General features: G+C 41.0%; 1 protein-coding gene across 8 annotated transcripts in view; it reads left to right on the top strand.

Moving 5' to 3' along the window:
* The window catches only part of CUX1 (cut like homeobox 1), a 281,195-nt gene that overhangs the window by 144,888 nt on the left and 119,933 nt on the right, over window positions 1-16,374 (top strand). For all 8 annotated transcript variants that reach the window (XM_055715010.1, XM_055714990.1, XM_055714996.1 and 5 more), the window contains exons 7-8: window positions 326-402; window positions 1,224-1,290. In XM_055715010.1, the coding sequence (XP_055570985.1) occupies window positions 326-402; window positions 1,224-1,290 (144 nt within the window). The remainder of the gene's footprint in view (window positions 1-325; window positions 403-1,223; window positions 1,291-16,374) is intronic.

A 16,374-nucleotide genomic window follows, 5' to 3' on the forward strand; every position in this document is an offset into this window, starting at 1 on the left:
TTCCAAAACAAATTATGCTCAAGAAAACCTTCCACTAAAGTTGTCATTTATATAGCAGTCAACTCTTGTATAATGTTCACAGCTTATGTTATGCGGTGGCTACACTGTTAAAATTTTAATAAGTGGGACTGCAAAGTATGAACAGTATTGCAGTGTGACATGATTTATGGGTCCCATTGAAGCACCTTGTAGTCTGTGTGGTGTTGTCAGTTGTCTGATTACATTCGAAACATTTAATCACTCTATCTTCCAAATTTGCAAAATACAGATAAGTTGTTTAACATGATTATGAGCTCTCTTCTCACCTCTTCTGTTCCCTTTATAGAAAATTGCAGGAGACACAGATGTCGACAGCCTCGAAGCTGGAAGAAGCTGAACACAAAGTTCAAGCTTTGCAAACAGGTTTGGCATCGCTATTCTGACCTATACCAATGATCAGGCTGGAGGTGAGAGGATGGAGATCATTAAATGTATCAGGACTGTGTGTGAACCGGCTCTTGCAAGTGCAGAGAGATCCAGCAGAGCTGGAACGTGCTTTGTGAATTGGAGCTTCTTTTGGGCTCCACACCTTAAGTGAACACGCTTGTGTTGCAGCCAGTCTGTTGGTAAATACAGCGGACGTGGCCAAGCATGAAGCGCGTATAGCGACAGAGCATCGCCGCAGTTAAAGCGGGTCATGGAGCTTGTCATCCATGTTGTGTTTTGCTCTGGTTTCACACATTTCTGAACTATGATAGATACACGCAGTGATCTGCGTTCAGTATGAACCCGGTAGAATGTCTACCAGTGTGTCTGGCCTATTGCCTACGACTTGGTTGCCATTAATTTTCAGCTCTGCATACTTACAGATTCCAGGTCTGGACACATTTGGGGTTTTTTGCTGTAAGAACACAAGAAATTTTATTCTTTGAATTACTGCAATAAATATTTCAAATTAGTAGGCAGTTTAGCCAGCTTAAATAGAAAACAGTAATGTCTAGCTTTGTTAAGTAGAAACTGGGAATTTTTACCCTGTAAAAGAAATACCGTAAGAAAATGTGAAAAATCAGAAGCTGTGTTTTTTCTAAAGTCATAATGGTTTGCCTAGGTAGAAAGATAAAGCAAAGAATTTTTCATCAGGAGGTGTACAGCTTTATTTATGTCTGAATAAAAGAAAAAGGAGTAGTCTTTTTGCTTTTCACTGCTGTTACAGTGCTGTAATGCTTCATGTTTATGCCTTTTAGCCTTGGAAAAAACCAGAACAGAACTATTTGATCTGAAAACAAAATATGATGAAGAAACTACTGCAAAGTAAGATTTCACTGTTTTCTTTCTATGTCTTCCTTCAGGGTATCACTGCTTTTTTTGTTTTGCATCTGTCTGTTGGAGACAGACGAGATGGAAGAGGTTCAGGAGTCCAAATTTGTTGGAAAACATGGTCATAATTTGGCCTCCTATAGAGACATTATTAGTTTTCATATTTTCTTCCACCCAACAAGACATTTTTCCTGGCACACATGCTGCTGCATTCCTGGTTTCGTTCTCAGGTGCTGCATCTATTGTGTATCTCTTGTACTGTGTATCTCTTCTATTTTATTTAGAAATAGGGCAATTTTCAGAAATAAGATTTACTGTGATCTTCCAATCTTGGTCAAAATAAAATTTAGTTTGGTAAAGGATTTCTGTTTCACTCTTAGGCACCCTGGTTCTTTCTGCTTTTGGAGTAGCACTCATCACTTTGTCAAATTCACCCCAAATTACAGAGAGTAGCATTTTTGGCAGATTTTTCTTGTTTCTAAGTAGAACGTGAAGGTAGTCTCAAAAATATATATCCTTGTTGTCTTAATGACTACTGTTTTCAATTAGCCCCTGGTTTTATTAACAATCAGTGCAGGAAACAACAAAAAAGAGACAGACTTCTGCTGGTTTTCTTTGAACCCTTCATATTTAAGGAAAGTTAGTAATGAGAAGGAATTCCCATGTTCAGCAGTATTAAACCCGAGGAGTCATTTCTGTGTGTGGAAATGGGATGGGAAAGAAGAAGCCATTTCAGCTGGATGGCCCTGGCCTGCTGGAAGAGCAAGGGTTGGAAGATGCACATCGCATCCCTGTGCCCACTGCCTGCATACAGCAGAGCCCCAGTGCTTCCACTAGGCAGGTGATGGGGTAAATGAAGGGAAAACTCTTGTTCCTGCCTTTGCCACCCATTCTGGTATGGGGGAGATGGTAAGGGAAGGCTGCTGGCAGCCTCCGTGTTGGGGCAAGAGAAACCATAGCTTAGGCTTGCCGGGAGCAGTGACATAGTTTTGTTTTTGGCTGTAGGTAAGTGCTTTCTGGTAGGGCTCATGGCAGTCTAGACAATACAGGTTTTTCAAAACCGGTCAAATTGGTGACTAGGTTTAATTTCTTAGCGTGTGGTTCTGCAAGCGGTGAGGATCTGATTCCCCAGTGAAAACACGGGAAACTTGGAGCTTACAAAATTCAGTCCATAGTAGTTAAGAATCAGCGCTTGCAGTTGAAGCACCTTTTACGTCATTCAAGAAAATCTTTTAGGTCAATTTTGGGTTTGCCCTGTAAGTCTGGTTTCCTTTGAGTTCCTTATAAGGTGACCAAAAAGTATTTTTGTTCCCTCATTGATTTCATCCTTCTCGAAGAGACGCATACTAATAAAGTATCTGATGGAGCCTTAAATTACTGCAAATTGCCTTTTTTTTTTTTTTTTTCTGCATTTAACTGATGCTGACAGCTCTGTTGCTGTTATCTTGTCTCGCAGTCGCTTCTGTGGGAACAGTCAGAGATCAGGGCTCAGTGGTTGTAGGCACTGAACCTAATAAACCCTCACCCTTTTTAATGTTTTTATTTGCAGTGTTTGCTTCATTTTTTAATACTATTTCCCTAAGTACTGTAATTTATCTTATACTGAGCAAAAGACAGTCTAAAATGTTTGTTTGCATTTCTAATGTGTTTCATTCTTTCAGAGATATTCATGTGGAAATAATTTTAAATGATCTTGAATGTGATTCTTACCTAATACATATAGAATTACGTAAAATTAGTAGCATCTGCAGGAAGTAGAAATTTATTGTGTTCTGTAGCAGAACAATTATGAAGGCTGGGTCTAGAATATAGTGATCATGGAGCTGAATCCTGAAGCAGACATTAAGCATGTACTTTATCTCCCAGACTAATGTACTGTGAAAACAAACTTGTAGGAGCTAATAACAGCAGAAATATTTTATCATTGTTTTGGATATTTATGGCAGGAATAGTTCTTGCATAACAACAGTCATCTGTGGCGTTTGTAGCCCACATTTTGCAATATGGAAATCTAGAAAAACATTAAAAGGGAACTGAATGTAGACAGTGAAATTGAGTCATCTATTTTAATTGTAAAAGCTGGGAGAAATGTTGAAAAAGCACCAATAAAAACGGTGAAAGACAGTTTGATTCTTTTCTAAAAAGAAGCCCTCTTTTGATCTAAGTCTGAAAAGCTACTTGTATTGCCAATTTTAATTTTATGTTTTAAAAACATGTGATTTTTATCTTAGGCCAGAATTGTTAGTTTTACAGACGCTTATTTGATGCAGATGAATTGGAGTGCCTTCAGGAAAAAAGAGATAATTGTCAATTTTTTAAAGCTAACAGTGCTTTTAAGATTTTCAGTTTTGGAATAAAGCTGTCTTTCAACTGTTTGTAACTTTGAAAATCTTTCAAACAAAAAGAAGCAAGAGGAATACACAGTAAGAAGTCTTCAGTATCAGCATTAAGGAGTCTGGATTTTGTCCTAGCAACTGGTTGTTGTGATCTTAAAGTTGGAAATCATTTCTGTCAACTTGTTTGTTTTATCTTTTCAAAATGTCCCCATTCACAGTACTGCGTGCAACGTGAGGTACAGAGGTACCGTCCGAATTTGATGCATCTTCAAATGAGAGCAGCTGCTGAAATTAAAATCAAAAAAGGCAAATTAGCTGCTGTCATCCCAGGCTATAAAAATCCCCCGTTCCCTTTGGCAGCGAGCAGGTAGGGTGGGTACAGCAGGAGTGGAGGTGCCGCCTGCACCCCTTCCCCTGGCGCCGGCATCCCACAGCTACGCTGCGCGCAGGGCGCTGAAGGTGTTAATGACAAAAAGGAGTTTATTATGTGCAGTCATTGCAGTCTGTCAGCTGGAGTATCAGAAGCTGAATTTGACAAGATGGCAGCAGCAAAGTTTTCCATGTGTAGGCTTGAAGTAAAATGTAATTAGCCTTTATGTGCAGAACAAGGATCCATTGATGAATACAGCTGGTCTTTGTTTTCTTCTGTCATTGAGTGTGGGAGGTAAAAGTGTTCTTCTTCATGTTTATTAATACAAGATTCCTTAGACAAATGGCAAGCACAGTTTAATATTTGTTGGAACACAGAGGGGCTTGCCAAAACAGTTGTTGTGTAAGAGGATTTCAAGGTTTTCAGATTATAATCATCTCTGGGTTAAATAAATGAATGATTACTCTGCCTTTTTCAATTAAAGAGGCACATCCTCTCTCGAGGCCTGATACTGATTTTGTTTGCTGTCCCACACGTTTCTATCGGCAAACCTGGATTTAACCAACGCTAATGAGTTTGATCTGGAGATCCTATTGGAGCTGGAACTAGAAAGAAAACTCAGATTTGAGTTTCAGGAAGATTAAAGGATGTTGGGGTTTGGGGTTCTTTTCCTAGTGCAACAGAGGTTTTTTTCTTTCTCCTCTGTAGAAAAAGAAACATTCCTGTATGCATTTCCTTAGTTTTCCGAGGACAAACTGTTCTCCTTGCTAACATTGCTCTTTCACTTCTGGTTCACTGCAGAGTCTGACCAAGTGTTTGGGATTCCCAGCTGAGTGGTTAATGCTCCCAGCCAGAATTGTTGAATTCCAGTTTTAGATCAATTCCAGAGCCGCCTCTTTGCTCCGACCCCTCCTCTCCCCCAACCTAGATGAATTCTAATTGGAAAAGGATCTTCGTTTGTAGCACATACAGTAGGCTTGTTAAGTTACTGTTAACATGTGGGTTGAAGCTCCCTGCCTTTGATGAAAGAAAATATTGAATTTCACTGAAATGCTACATTTTCACCAGGAAATGTTAAGTAGTCTTGTGAGGATTTTAGGTGCAGCCCCCCTTTCCGCAATAAAAAGCCTTCCTAAACAACACAGAGCAAAAAATGTTTAGGTTGTCAGTCAAAGCAGCTCTGCTCCCAGTTTTGTTACCTATGTGATTTTTCTGAAAGATGCAGGTTTTTTGTTCTTCTAAAAGTAGTGTGTACATAGAAAATGCAGTGGAAAAGGAGGTTTGCATATTTACCAAAGTAGTCATCCTAAACCAACTACTTTCAATAACTTGTAGAAAAATATTTTGCCTTCCAGTATACAAAGCAGAGAATGGTTGTCCTTTCATATATTACTAGTTTTTTTGGCAACACAGCTAAGGATGACACAGGAGGGCACACTGGTGTGGTGTCATTAAGACTGTGCGCTGGGGCAATATTGCACATTACCCCACCATATAGACCCAGCTGACTTCCTTTAATCCTGGACTGCATTTTAATGCAAACTAAATCTGGAAATGAACAGAGCGTGGTTGATGAAAGTGCGGTCTGCGAGCTGGCAGTCTCGTCTTTAGAATAAAGGAGAGTTTTTCATTGTTTTAGGGCCTGAATAGGAAAACTTGACTCGCAGGATTTCAGTGTCATTATTTAATACACTTTTTCTTGCTGTGGTCCTAGACCTCAGTCAGTGAGGCTGGGGGTGCTGGGGTGGGCACTGTGCATGTATCTCTTACGAAGGCCGTCTCTGCCCTAAGGAGCTTACGGCATGCCGATATAAAAGAAGTTAATGAAACAAATAGGTAGAAGCTCAGGAGTGGGAGGACAAAGTAATACCTGTTTTCATCCCTCTGTCCTGCTTGAAAATAAATCCTGAAGTAATCTGCCCAAAGTCAAAGGTGGGTGACAGATGGGGAGCGCTGGGGCAGAGGCAGGCGATGGTGGCAGACAAGCAGGAGGGCTGCCGGGGGGGACAGCGGGAAGGTAACCCCTCCTCCTGTTACCTGCACGCAGGCACCAGGCACTTCAGTCTCCAGTTGTGGAGAAAGGAAGAGGTTTCGTGAATTATGTGCCAAAAATATGGTAACAGAAGGGGATGCCTATGGTTTTTGGCTATTTATAGTGAAGGATGGTCCTCTTCCTACTCATTATAGAACATACCTCTTCTTCAGGCATCAATGTAGAATAAAGTTCTAAAGATACGGCTTTCTGCGCGGAAGGAGTGTCGGACTGGGTTTGAAGACAGAGGACCAGTAGCTTTAGAGAATTAATGAAGAATTTTTTCTGCCTGAAGTGATGTGATGGAATTGGAGTTCAAGTATTCATGTGAAATCTGTTACACTGGGGCAAATCTCAGTTAACTTGGACTTTAGGGGAATAATTCCCAATATATAGTGAGAATTTAATTTGGCCTATGAATTATTTACTTGAACTTTTTTTATCAAATCTTTCTTGTTTAAGCCCTGGCTGGTACCAGTATATCACTTCTCAAATGTTTGTAGTCTTCCATTTTGATGGTGCTCAGGGTCAAACTGAATAAAAAAATAAAGTCATGCTCCCTCCAGCAGCACATAACTGCTGTGATAGATGGTCTCAGATGCTGCTTCCCCCCATTGAGCATGAAATACTGTAGTTAGGGTGGTTGTGTTGTGCATGACATGAAATAGCTTCTATTTGCTGTGCCTTTAAGATCTTAAAGTTTCCTATTTCCTGTTCTTTTGATGAGTCATTAACTTCTAATGCTCCGTCTCTGGAATTATTGCTGTATTTAAAGTGATTTCCCTAAAAAACAAGAGATGGGAGAACTTCACAGGCCATGTCTCTAACCGTTTTTTCTCTTCTTAAATTTCCTACTCGTACTGCCATCAGTGCAACCCCAGGAGTAGTAGTAAACCAGGGGAGATGTTATGGGGAACTAATAATTTTTTTAAGAAAAAAAAAAGGGAAGAAAAATTAAATATCTTCAATCTTACAGAAAGCTCTGTCTACATTTTAGAATTTGAGGTATTTGTTAAAAGTTTTAACTGTGCCTTATGCAAAACTCTACAGGCTGAAAGTCACTATGTAACATTAATACTTTGCTTAAAGGTAAATGAAAATACTTTGGAGAACTACTTCTTACTGTGGTCTAAAGCTTCTGTGTGAAATAGGGCTTGAAAGTCCATGTGCAAACCAGTCTTTTTAATCAAATTTCTGTTTCAGCCTACAGTCAAACCAGAAAAGTTGCAAGATAGCATGCTGTGGGGAGTGAATTACAGTGTTACCATAAAACACTTGTCTTTGTGAAATACTGAGTGCTTGCTTTGAAATGTGTTCATTAGCCTTTATTTTTGGGTAGGGAAACTGAGGCATGAGGAGTAAATATAACGCTCAAAGCCAACAAGTCTGGTCTTGGATGGAGTCTAGAAATATGCAGACACGAGAATCATAAACCACAAACTGGCAAAAAATTTGTTGGTTTTTTTTTATTATTATTTCTAAGGGTGCATTTCTGAGAATGCCATGTAAATGGAACATTTAGAATTTGTAGGAGTTAGTGCTGTAGCTGGGCTCTTTTGTCTCGTTTGTTAGACTTGTAATGCTTGCAATTTGTTAATGTAACTTTTTGACAGCACAGAAGCGCCCTAGGTCCTTTCTGGGGTTTTTTTTTGGTTGGTTTTTAACCTCAAGTGAGACTGTTCAGTTCCTTTTTCTGGTATAGCCTGAAAGCTGGTGTTATTTAACAGCCCAAAGTAGAAAATAATAGCCTTAGGGTATTCTAGCATATTCTAGTCATCACCCTGTTATCTATAACCTTGGGTTGACACGAGATCCTTAGATAGAAATCTTTAAATAAACGGAAAGTACTGTGTCAAAGGGTCTTACGCTACTGTGCCAGCCATGCTGTTGGTCATCGTGACCATGGCTGCCACCACGGCTCTTTCCTGGGCATGAAACTGCATGGAAGAGGCTGCAGCATCCCTGGCGCGTGGGTCTGTGTGAAATCACAAGGGGCAGAAGCATCCCAGTGCTGTCTTTTCTCACTTGCTGGAGCCAAACCTCTTCAGGCTATTGCAAGCTGCCTTAGTCTGCTAAGCAGAAGGACCATGAGCAGGTTCCTGCAGCCCCAGCCTGCCAGCAGGAATTGGCTTTCCCTGCAAGTCCGATAAAAGGGCAGTCCAGTTTTTGAGCCATCTTGCCACGGTAGATCATCTTAGCTGTACTAGCTGAACTCTGTGAAGTGCCTGGGAGGGCTTGGTGGGGAAGAAGAGGAGCAAATTACAGGGAAGGAGTACCCTTTTGGCAACCCCCCAGCGTGGACAAGGTCCTTGGGCCTCCATGTCCCAGTCAGCTGAGCTTGGTTTTCACGCAGCCCTTTCATGTATGTCCACAAATTATAATAGTCTCATTTTTTTGAATGCAAAGTAGCAAATCAACAGAGTTACTTTGGTGCAGTACCACTTCCTTGTGAGGTCTTGTCTATGAGAGTGAGGAGGGCACGTGGTTCTGCCGTGGCTCCTCCAGCACAGCTACTGCTGGGCTGGGATCATGGGGAAGGCAGTTGGGACAAATCTTTGAATCATCGGAAACAAATGGTTCATCTGTTTTTAATCAGGACCTGCCCTGGATAGTATGCAGGGTTACCTATTGCCAATCACAAAGCAAAGCTCTCCATCCGCCTCTAAGTTAATCTGGCAGTTACTGCAGTAGCTGTCTCTACCTAGCCACGCATTTAATGTGGAGGCTTTCTTTACTGGCATTCGCTTGAAACTCTCCTTGTGCTCCATAGATGGTTTCCAGCTGCTTTTCCCACTCCCACACGATGACAGTGCAGGCAAAAAAATGAGTCACGTAGTTGTGTGTTGTGCTTCCTCATTCAGTGGAGAGATTGCTGTCCTGAACAAGAATAGAAGTTCAGGAAACTTTGTAAGATCCCAGGCACTAAAACTGTGTGCTGACAAACAGTCTCTTTCTTCTGCCTTTATCTTCCTTCCCTTTGGAAAGCCACGCGTTCGCTGTGAGAGCTGACGGATCTGCTCTCCCATGTACCACGTTGCTTCATACAGACAGCTTTCACATTCATCCAGTGCTTTCATTTGATTTTTATTTTTTTTTGTTCACCTCTTTCAAGAACAGGGAGGTGTGTGGCATCACTGTCAGAGGCTCTATCTGACACAACCTTGATGAAGGTGTCCCTACGGTGTTTCCTCATTAGACAGGTTTTTCAGCATCTCATTGAATGCATACCTAAGTGTGTCTGATCCCATACCTGCCTTAAAATGTTGCTTTGACACCACAGCTCGATCTATCTATCTATCTATAATCTTACTACTGGAACAGGGACATTATCCTCTCCAGAGTTGCTTTAAAAATAGAAAGTATTTCTGGTTTGTATTATCTGTTAGTACTGTTGACATCGGGAACTTTGGGGTGTTCCCATTACTCAGGGTAAAGGTTGCAGAATGAAGTCTTACGCCTGCATTGCTGTACAGGTCATCCCTGCTGCCCTTCCAAGGACTTTAAAACTTTTAGCAATTATTTCTCCTCCCCACCCCCATGTATATCTTTGACTTCCATTTTAACGTTTCTCCTCGATGCCTGTGGCAGAAGCAGAGCTGGGAGGGGAGGTAATAATAATAATAATGTTGGCATTATGTGCAGCAGTCACCCCCAGCACTTGCACCTCTGCATTTGCCCTGTGCCCTGGTTGCAGGAGAAAAGGGGATTTTTAAATTTAAGCAGACTTTTAGCAGTTTTGGCAGTGGTACAGCTGTGAAATGGTGGTCCAGAAATGGTGGCGTTTCCAGTAAATCAAAGACTTCTCTGAGAAGCAGTTGCCTCTTGGAGCAGGTCAGCGTGTGGGTCGGCTGTGCTGTGTGCGGGTGTCAGAGGAGCATGTCCTGTCTGGTTCAGCCCCTTCTGATCATCCCAGAGACGCCACTTAATGGGACCTAAGAAATATTGTCTCATTTACATATCCTGTGATCTCAATTAAAAGACAGTAACGCCATGTGGGATTGCAGTTTTGTGTCACAGAAGATATCTGGTATGATGAAATGGAATCTCATTATCTTGATTAATTTTTTTTAAAATATGTTGCAATGAGTAAGTTTTTAAAAATAGTATCTTTGAATAAGAAACTGGGAATTGTAGACATAAGGAGCTAGAAACCAGGATTAAGCACTAATTCAGGGATTTGGAAGAGAAAGATGTTGGCCAGCTCATGGAGCAGAAGGGATAAGGCAGGATGGTGCAGACGCTAAACCCAAGAAAAACAATAGACAACATGCAGGCCTGTTAATAACTTCATTAGCATTCATGTAAAGCATTAAATAAACAAATGCATTTACAATCCTGTACGCCTGATATTATTAACCCTTAACGTTTATCTAGTGTGTTTCTGCAGGAGCAGATCAGTGATTCTGTGCCCATGACAGCCTTGCCTCCCATTTTTTTAACATGTTGAGAAACTGAGGCACAGGGAGATTGGTCAGGGACACAGAGGCAATTGGTATTACAGCAAGGATCAAAAGTAAGAAATGAAATCACTGGATAGAAGAAAGGACTGTTTCTTCCTTTATTTTGCTTAGGCACAGCTTCTTGATGCCCAGAACAGACCCTAGCTGATGGAATCTTGCTTGCAAGTTTTAAATGTCTGTTAGTAACAAATTTTGAACAAAAATTAAATTTGACTGAACACTGCCTTAGGGTTACTAATCTTTTGTAGCAGTTTTTCAGTGGCTTGTAATAGATAATTGGTTACCTGTGATCACCAACTACACAACCTGTGTTCATTCGTTCCCTCAAACTAATGAACTTTCAACTAAATAGTGTATTTTTTTCCTCCCTCCTATACAGTTTTTTATTTGTGAGGGGTTTTAGGCTAGTCTGGACTTGATTTGTTTTGTGCTGGCTACCAGGCATAAATCTCCTCAGTTCCCTGCGGACTGTGCCTGCCAGATGATAAAGCTGCCCTCCTACACCTCCTCCTGGGTGAACTCGCGTGGTTGAACCGCTCCTAACCTTGGTCGCTGGGCTGAACTCCGTCTGCTTTCCAACTACACTGACAAGCATATGTATTCATATAGAGAGACATATATAAAATACAGAGGGAGTGCCGTGGCAGCTTTTGTCCAGTGGTTTACATTTTCTTCTTTTCCCTTCAATGCAAAACTCAGCACTGGGAAAAGTGGAACTTTCTGTTACGGTTGGTGCTAAGCAGAGTTGCAGGGGAGGACTGAGAAACGGGTAACTTTTTTGCGCACAGTTTCCTCAAGTAATCGTATTTACCGAGGTTTCATTTCCTGTGTATTTTCCCCACTTGTGGTATGTGGATTATTAACCTGCCCAAGTGCAGTGGTTCTATCAGAAAGATAACCTGAAGGGCACATATGGCTTTCATAAAAATCTAACACCCATTTCCATCATTGTGAACTGTGTCATCTACCAGTTGGGTTGCCATAAATTGCTGTGAAATGCACGCAGCCTTAACCAGTAGTGAGGAGCACATAACTTAACCATGGAGTAACTAACCATCTTAATAAATCTAAATTCACTCTCCGCTGGAGACACTTCAGGGAAAGTGGGAACAATTTCTACAGCCTGTTATCCCACGTGGTCACAGCAATGTAAGGGGTAAGTAGAGTTGTTCTGCAGAGGTTCCTATACCCTGCTCTGTGTTTCTCCCTGTATGTTTGGGAATCTCTGTCTTGTGTAAAACAAATAAAAAAGCACTGCCAAGCAGCCGGTTTTGCAGCCCGAGTGCCCAGCATCCTTGTTCAGGGCCGTCATTAAAAGATTTCATGAAACAGCCTTAAAAATGAAAAGTTTCCTTTCTGAGAGAGAGAGAGATAATTGAACTCATTGATTTGTTTCACGGTTTGTTTGCCCTTTCATTCCCTTCCTGAGGTGCTGTTTGTTGAGGAATGTCTCCAATTGCCAGAAAGACAGTGGGGTGTCTAATATTTCCCCGCCAGCTCTCCTTTCAGCCAGAGCAGAGTACTGTGGCAAGCCTACGATATGAATTTTTAATGCAGAACTTTATAACATAGCCCTTGCAGCACGGCTGCACTACTCTCTTGAGCTTTCAGATTTAATGCTCTGATGAACAGAGCACAGACTTGGGGCATTCGACAGCAGTCAGAATTAACCCCTACATCACCGACTGTGTAGCAGTTAATTTCCCTGTAGATTAATACAGACGTGGGAGGAAAGATTCTAGATACTCCTGCACTGGAAGAGTATCAGAATAACTTGGAATTTGACTCCCAGAATTATCTGGGATATGTTTCCCTTTTTTTGCTATTAATGCGAATTTTTAAGGCTGTTTACTTTTCCTGGTCTCAACAATGATGCAGTCATTCTGCACTGGATACAGTGACACCATCTTGTCCACTGTCTGATCTCTGATAATGACCCATGCTGGTAGCCTGGCTGTCCAAACAGGGGAAAAATTAAATTAGCTCTGTAATGCATCATTGTAGATTAATTTGCCATAGGCATGTTCTTTCCGATTGTATCTGTTAGTTGTTTATGCTGTGAATCGCGATAGTTTATCTGAGGGGATTTTGCTGGGTTTGGAATAGGCTCTTAACTAGATGTGGATGTTCTTATTAGTTCATCGTCTTATTTACCTAGTGAGAAGCGCAGGGCCCACAGTGTAGGTAACTAGTTCAAATTATTACTCTTCAGGGCTTTAGCACATGTTTGTCATCTGTTGTAAAGCTGCCTATTCACCTGGCTTGTTTTAGTGTCTGGACTTTTTACTCTTCTGCAGTCTTGGTAATAATAATTCTTCTTTACTGCAGTTAGTGCCACTGGGCCGTTCATCGGCTTTTCTAAATCATCCCTTTACTTATTAAACAATACCAGTCCTAATGTATTATCTGGAGGAATGTTGCTCTCAAAATCCTTTAAAGTCTGTCTGTGTAGTCTTTGGGTTTTTCGTAGCTGGTTGTTTTTGGTAGTAGAGCATGTCACAGCCAGGGCTGGCCTTGCCGGGGATCTTGGCAGGATTTTGTCGCAGGAAAAATGCAGCATTTGTAAGTTAAACTTTGATAATGGAAAAGGAGGCTGATGCATTTAAATTGTAACTAGGACTGGTGTAAGCCAGAGAGAATTAGACGAGACACAGAACAGCAGAGGTGTTAATGGCATTTGGGAGAAAGACTTAGTGAGGAGTTTGTAGTCCGGTGATGTTAAATCATTCGCCTTGAGCCCTTGCGAGTGAGGCACGCAAGTTGTTCTTAACTGATACCGTGGAAGTACATTTTACAGTTTTTAATCATAAATCAGCGTCTCTGCTTTGGTGAGACATTTACACATTTGTTTCAGATGAGGTCTTTTAAGCAGTTTGTCTTATTGATTATAGACCCAGGATCGTCTTTACTTCCTCCACTGTTATTACTGACTCATGAAATGAAGGTTTCCAGGGCTTGTTACTAAATGCAGAGAGATTCTGACGTTTCATTGGGTAGTTCTAGGCATCTGTTAACTTTACTTCTCAAAAAAAGCCCTGTATTTTGGTAGAAAATTCAGTTTAAGACTTTGTCTTATGGAAAGGGAACTTTGTCTTTATGGAAAGGGCACTCCTGTTTTCATGTACTGTACTGGTAATTAGCTCTACATCTTATTTTTGTTGTGTCAAGCACGCTACCTAAAACAAGGCTGGTGACTCAGTTTTGCCATATGTAAAAAGGGCACACGGGGTAAGGCAAGACTTTATTAATGTGGATAGTCTTTCAGTCCTTGGATAGAAAAGTGGAAGTGCTGTTCTGATGCTTGCATTGTAGCCTGTAAAAATAAATGTACATAAATAGAAGCACATAAAGTGCATTTGCTGACCATTCATTTGAACAGTGCCATCCATTAGGTCATTCTGTGATGAATGGAAATATTCTTCTTTCCTGGAGACCACACCAAAGCAAAAAAGATGCATACGGCATCTGTCATAATAATAATGCTGTATTACCACCGACTGCCCCATAGCATGGGCATTACGACTCACTGGAGCGGGCAGCTTTAATCATTACAGCATTTTTCATTGTTTTACCTGTGTGGTGCTTTAATGTGGGAGTCCTCTGCTTTTACTGAGCCAAAGTGGAAATATTTATTTAATGAGTTGTAGCAGATTTTTATATGCATAGTGGTAGAGTTGAGGAGCATGACTCATAGGAAGTAAAACCAACAAATTCAATCCGTTTAACTGTTTCAAGTTCCTTCCCATTTGGGGGGAGGCAGCGAAGGCTGCAGAGGAGCAAGAGGCGCAGTCTCCCAACCTGAATTCCAGAGACGCCTCTGCCTGATGCATCCTGTCTTGAGCCGAATCCTAGTGATAAGCAAACAGGGGGTCTTCTAGAATACCTCAGCTTAGGCATTTCCAGTGATGCTTACCTTCTGTGGCTTTGAAGTTTGCCTGCATGGCTGGAATGATCTTTTCCTGTTACTGACCCAAGACAAAACATTGATTTATTTTATTTATTTATTTATTTTTAATTGTATGTGGTCAGAATAAAGTAGCTGCTGTAGCAAGTTGATGCTTTTTAATTATAGATTTTGATGTTGAGATATGCAGGATCTGAATCAGGAGGCTGTTACCTGGACTTGCCTAAACTTGGGACTTGAAGCCAGAATTAATATAATTTCTGTTTTTAAAAATGCAAGTAAATGACTGGAGTGGCTTAAATTTCTAGGGCACAAGTTGAAGTAATTAAATTGCAGCAGTGTGTGATATCAGTGTCTTTGAAGATCATGGTAAGAAAGTATTCCTCAGTAATAGACAGAAGGACTTTTAATAACTTCACAGTCCAGGGTTGGTTTAGTTTTGTGGAGCCAGTAGGGAAATGTGCATTAGCATTGCAACTTGCCATCTGAGTGTGACAACAAACAACTCCTGCTATTTGAATGCTAACAACTGACAAATCGTTTGGTATAGCCATTTGCCAGTTTAATGGCTTAAGCAGCTTAGTTTTAATTAAACAGCAACTTCCGTGTACGATATCAGAGAAAATAATGTTCTACTTAAAGCCCAGTTGTTCAGTTTTGTCCCTAACTTGCTGAAGATACCAAGAGCTTCCCTGTTTCAGCATTTAGCCAGTGCATTGTTTGCCATCTCATATGCAAAATTTGTTTGCAACGGAGCCCCTTTCGGGGTCTGGATGAACCTTAATCTATTAGTTAAGTACAAACTGAGCATTGCCTTGGTGGCAGCAGTTGTTCCTGGGGAAGGAAGAGCTCCATCCCTGGCCTGCGGTTCCAGATCTGTTTCATCCCAGAAATGCCTAGGCTGGGAGATCCTTCACCCCTTTACCAAAGGGCTGTAGGAGTAGAGGACTGGGAGCCTGTTGATAAAGGGTATGATAAAATTTGTGCCTCCTGTCAGAAAGCTCACCTAACGTGACAACAAAGCGGCTGATCATCTGTTGTAGGAGGAGCAGGGGTCTTGGTGGTCTATCTGAAATGAATTTCATAGAGAGTAAGTGGTTGTCAGGAAAAACAGTCATGTCCTTTGTGTATATATCATGCCCTTAGTGCCTGGAAGCTAGAAACAATTTTTTTGTTGGATAGTTGTGCTGGCAATGATAACCTTGGCATCTTCAGGAGTCATTTTACTAGTTCCAGAGTGAGAGTTTGGTGGGGAATGAGAGGAAGGTGGCATCGCTACTTGCAGACACAGTTCCTTTTCTTAATCATGCTGCTTTTCAACTTGTATCCTTTTAAAAAGTCCTTTTAATTTTACAAGGAATATGTGGCGTGGGATCACTGTATTCTTTGGCTGATGTTCCTTTCTTTCTCACAGAGAATGGCGTCATGTGAACTTCTGCACAGCAGATGAAGATTTAACACTTAGACTTCTTAAGATCAGACCTGTAACGTCAAGTGTAGACAACTTAGAAACAGCCTGGATTTCAGAGTTGTTCTTTTTGATTCCTGCTGTCTGAAAATGTCAGACACAGGACTTGTTTTCCTGTTACCTGATCCCTTTGTGTGCCAAGAGCTGTGAGCTCCTAATAAGTCAAAATACTTTGCAGGAATTTTTCCATCTTTATTTCTCCTTTTCATTTCCCATCCCTTCCTCATCAGTCCTCATATACTATGGAAGTCTTTGAGTCAGTGGCAGTTTATGCAAAATCTGTAATTCTGATGTTACACCCTTGTTAACAAAAATAAGGAGGCAACCAGAGGGGTTTTTAAGAAGGTAATAAAAATACAGGATGCACAAGGTTTAGTTCAAGTTGTGCTTATTGGGGCAAGTATTTCACATTGTGAACTAGAACCTCTTGAGACTGACACAGCCTAGCATTGTCTGATTTATTTAATCACATTTACATGAAATCAGATACATTCATCAACAGAGAACA

Source organism: Falco cherrug, chromosome 1, assembly GCF_023634085.1.
Source record: "Falco cherrug isolate bFalChe1 chromosome 1, bFalChe1.pri, whole genome shotgun sequence".
NCBI classification, from domain to species: domain Eukaryota; kingdom Metazoa; phylum Chordata; class Aves; order Falconiformes; family Falconidae; genus Falco; species Falco cherrug.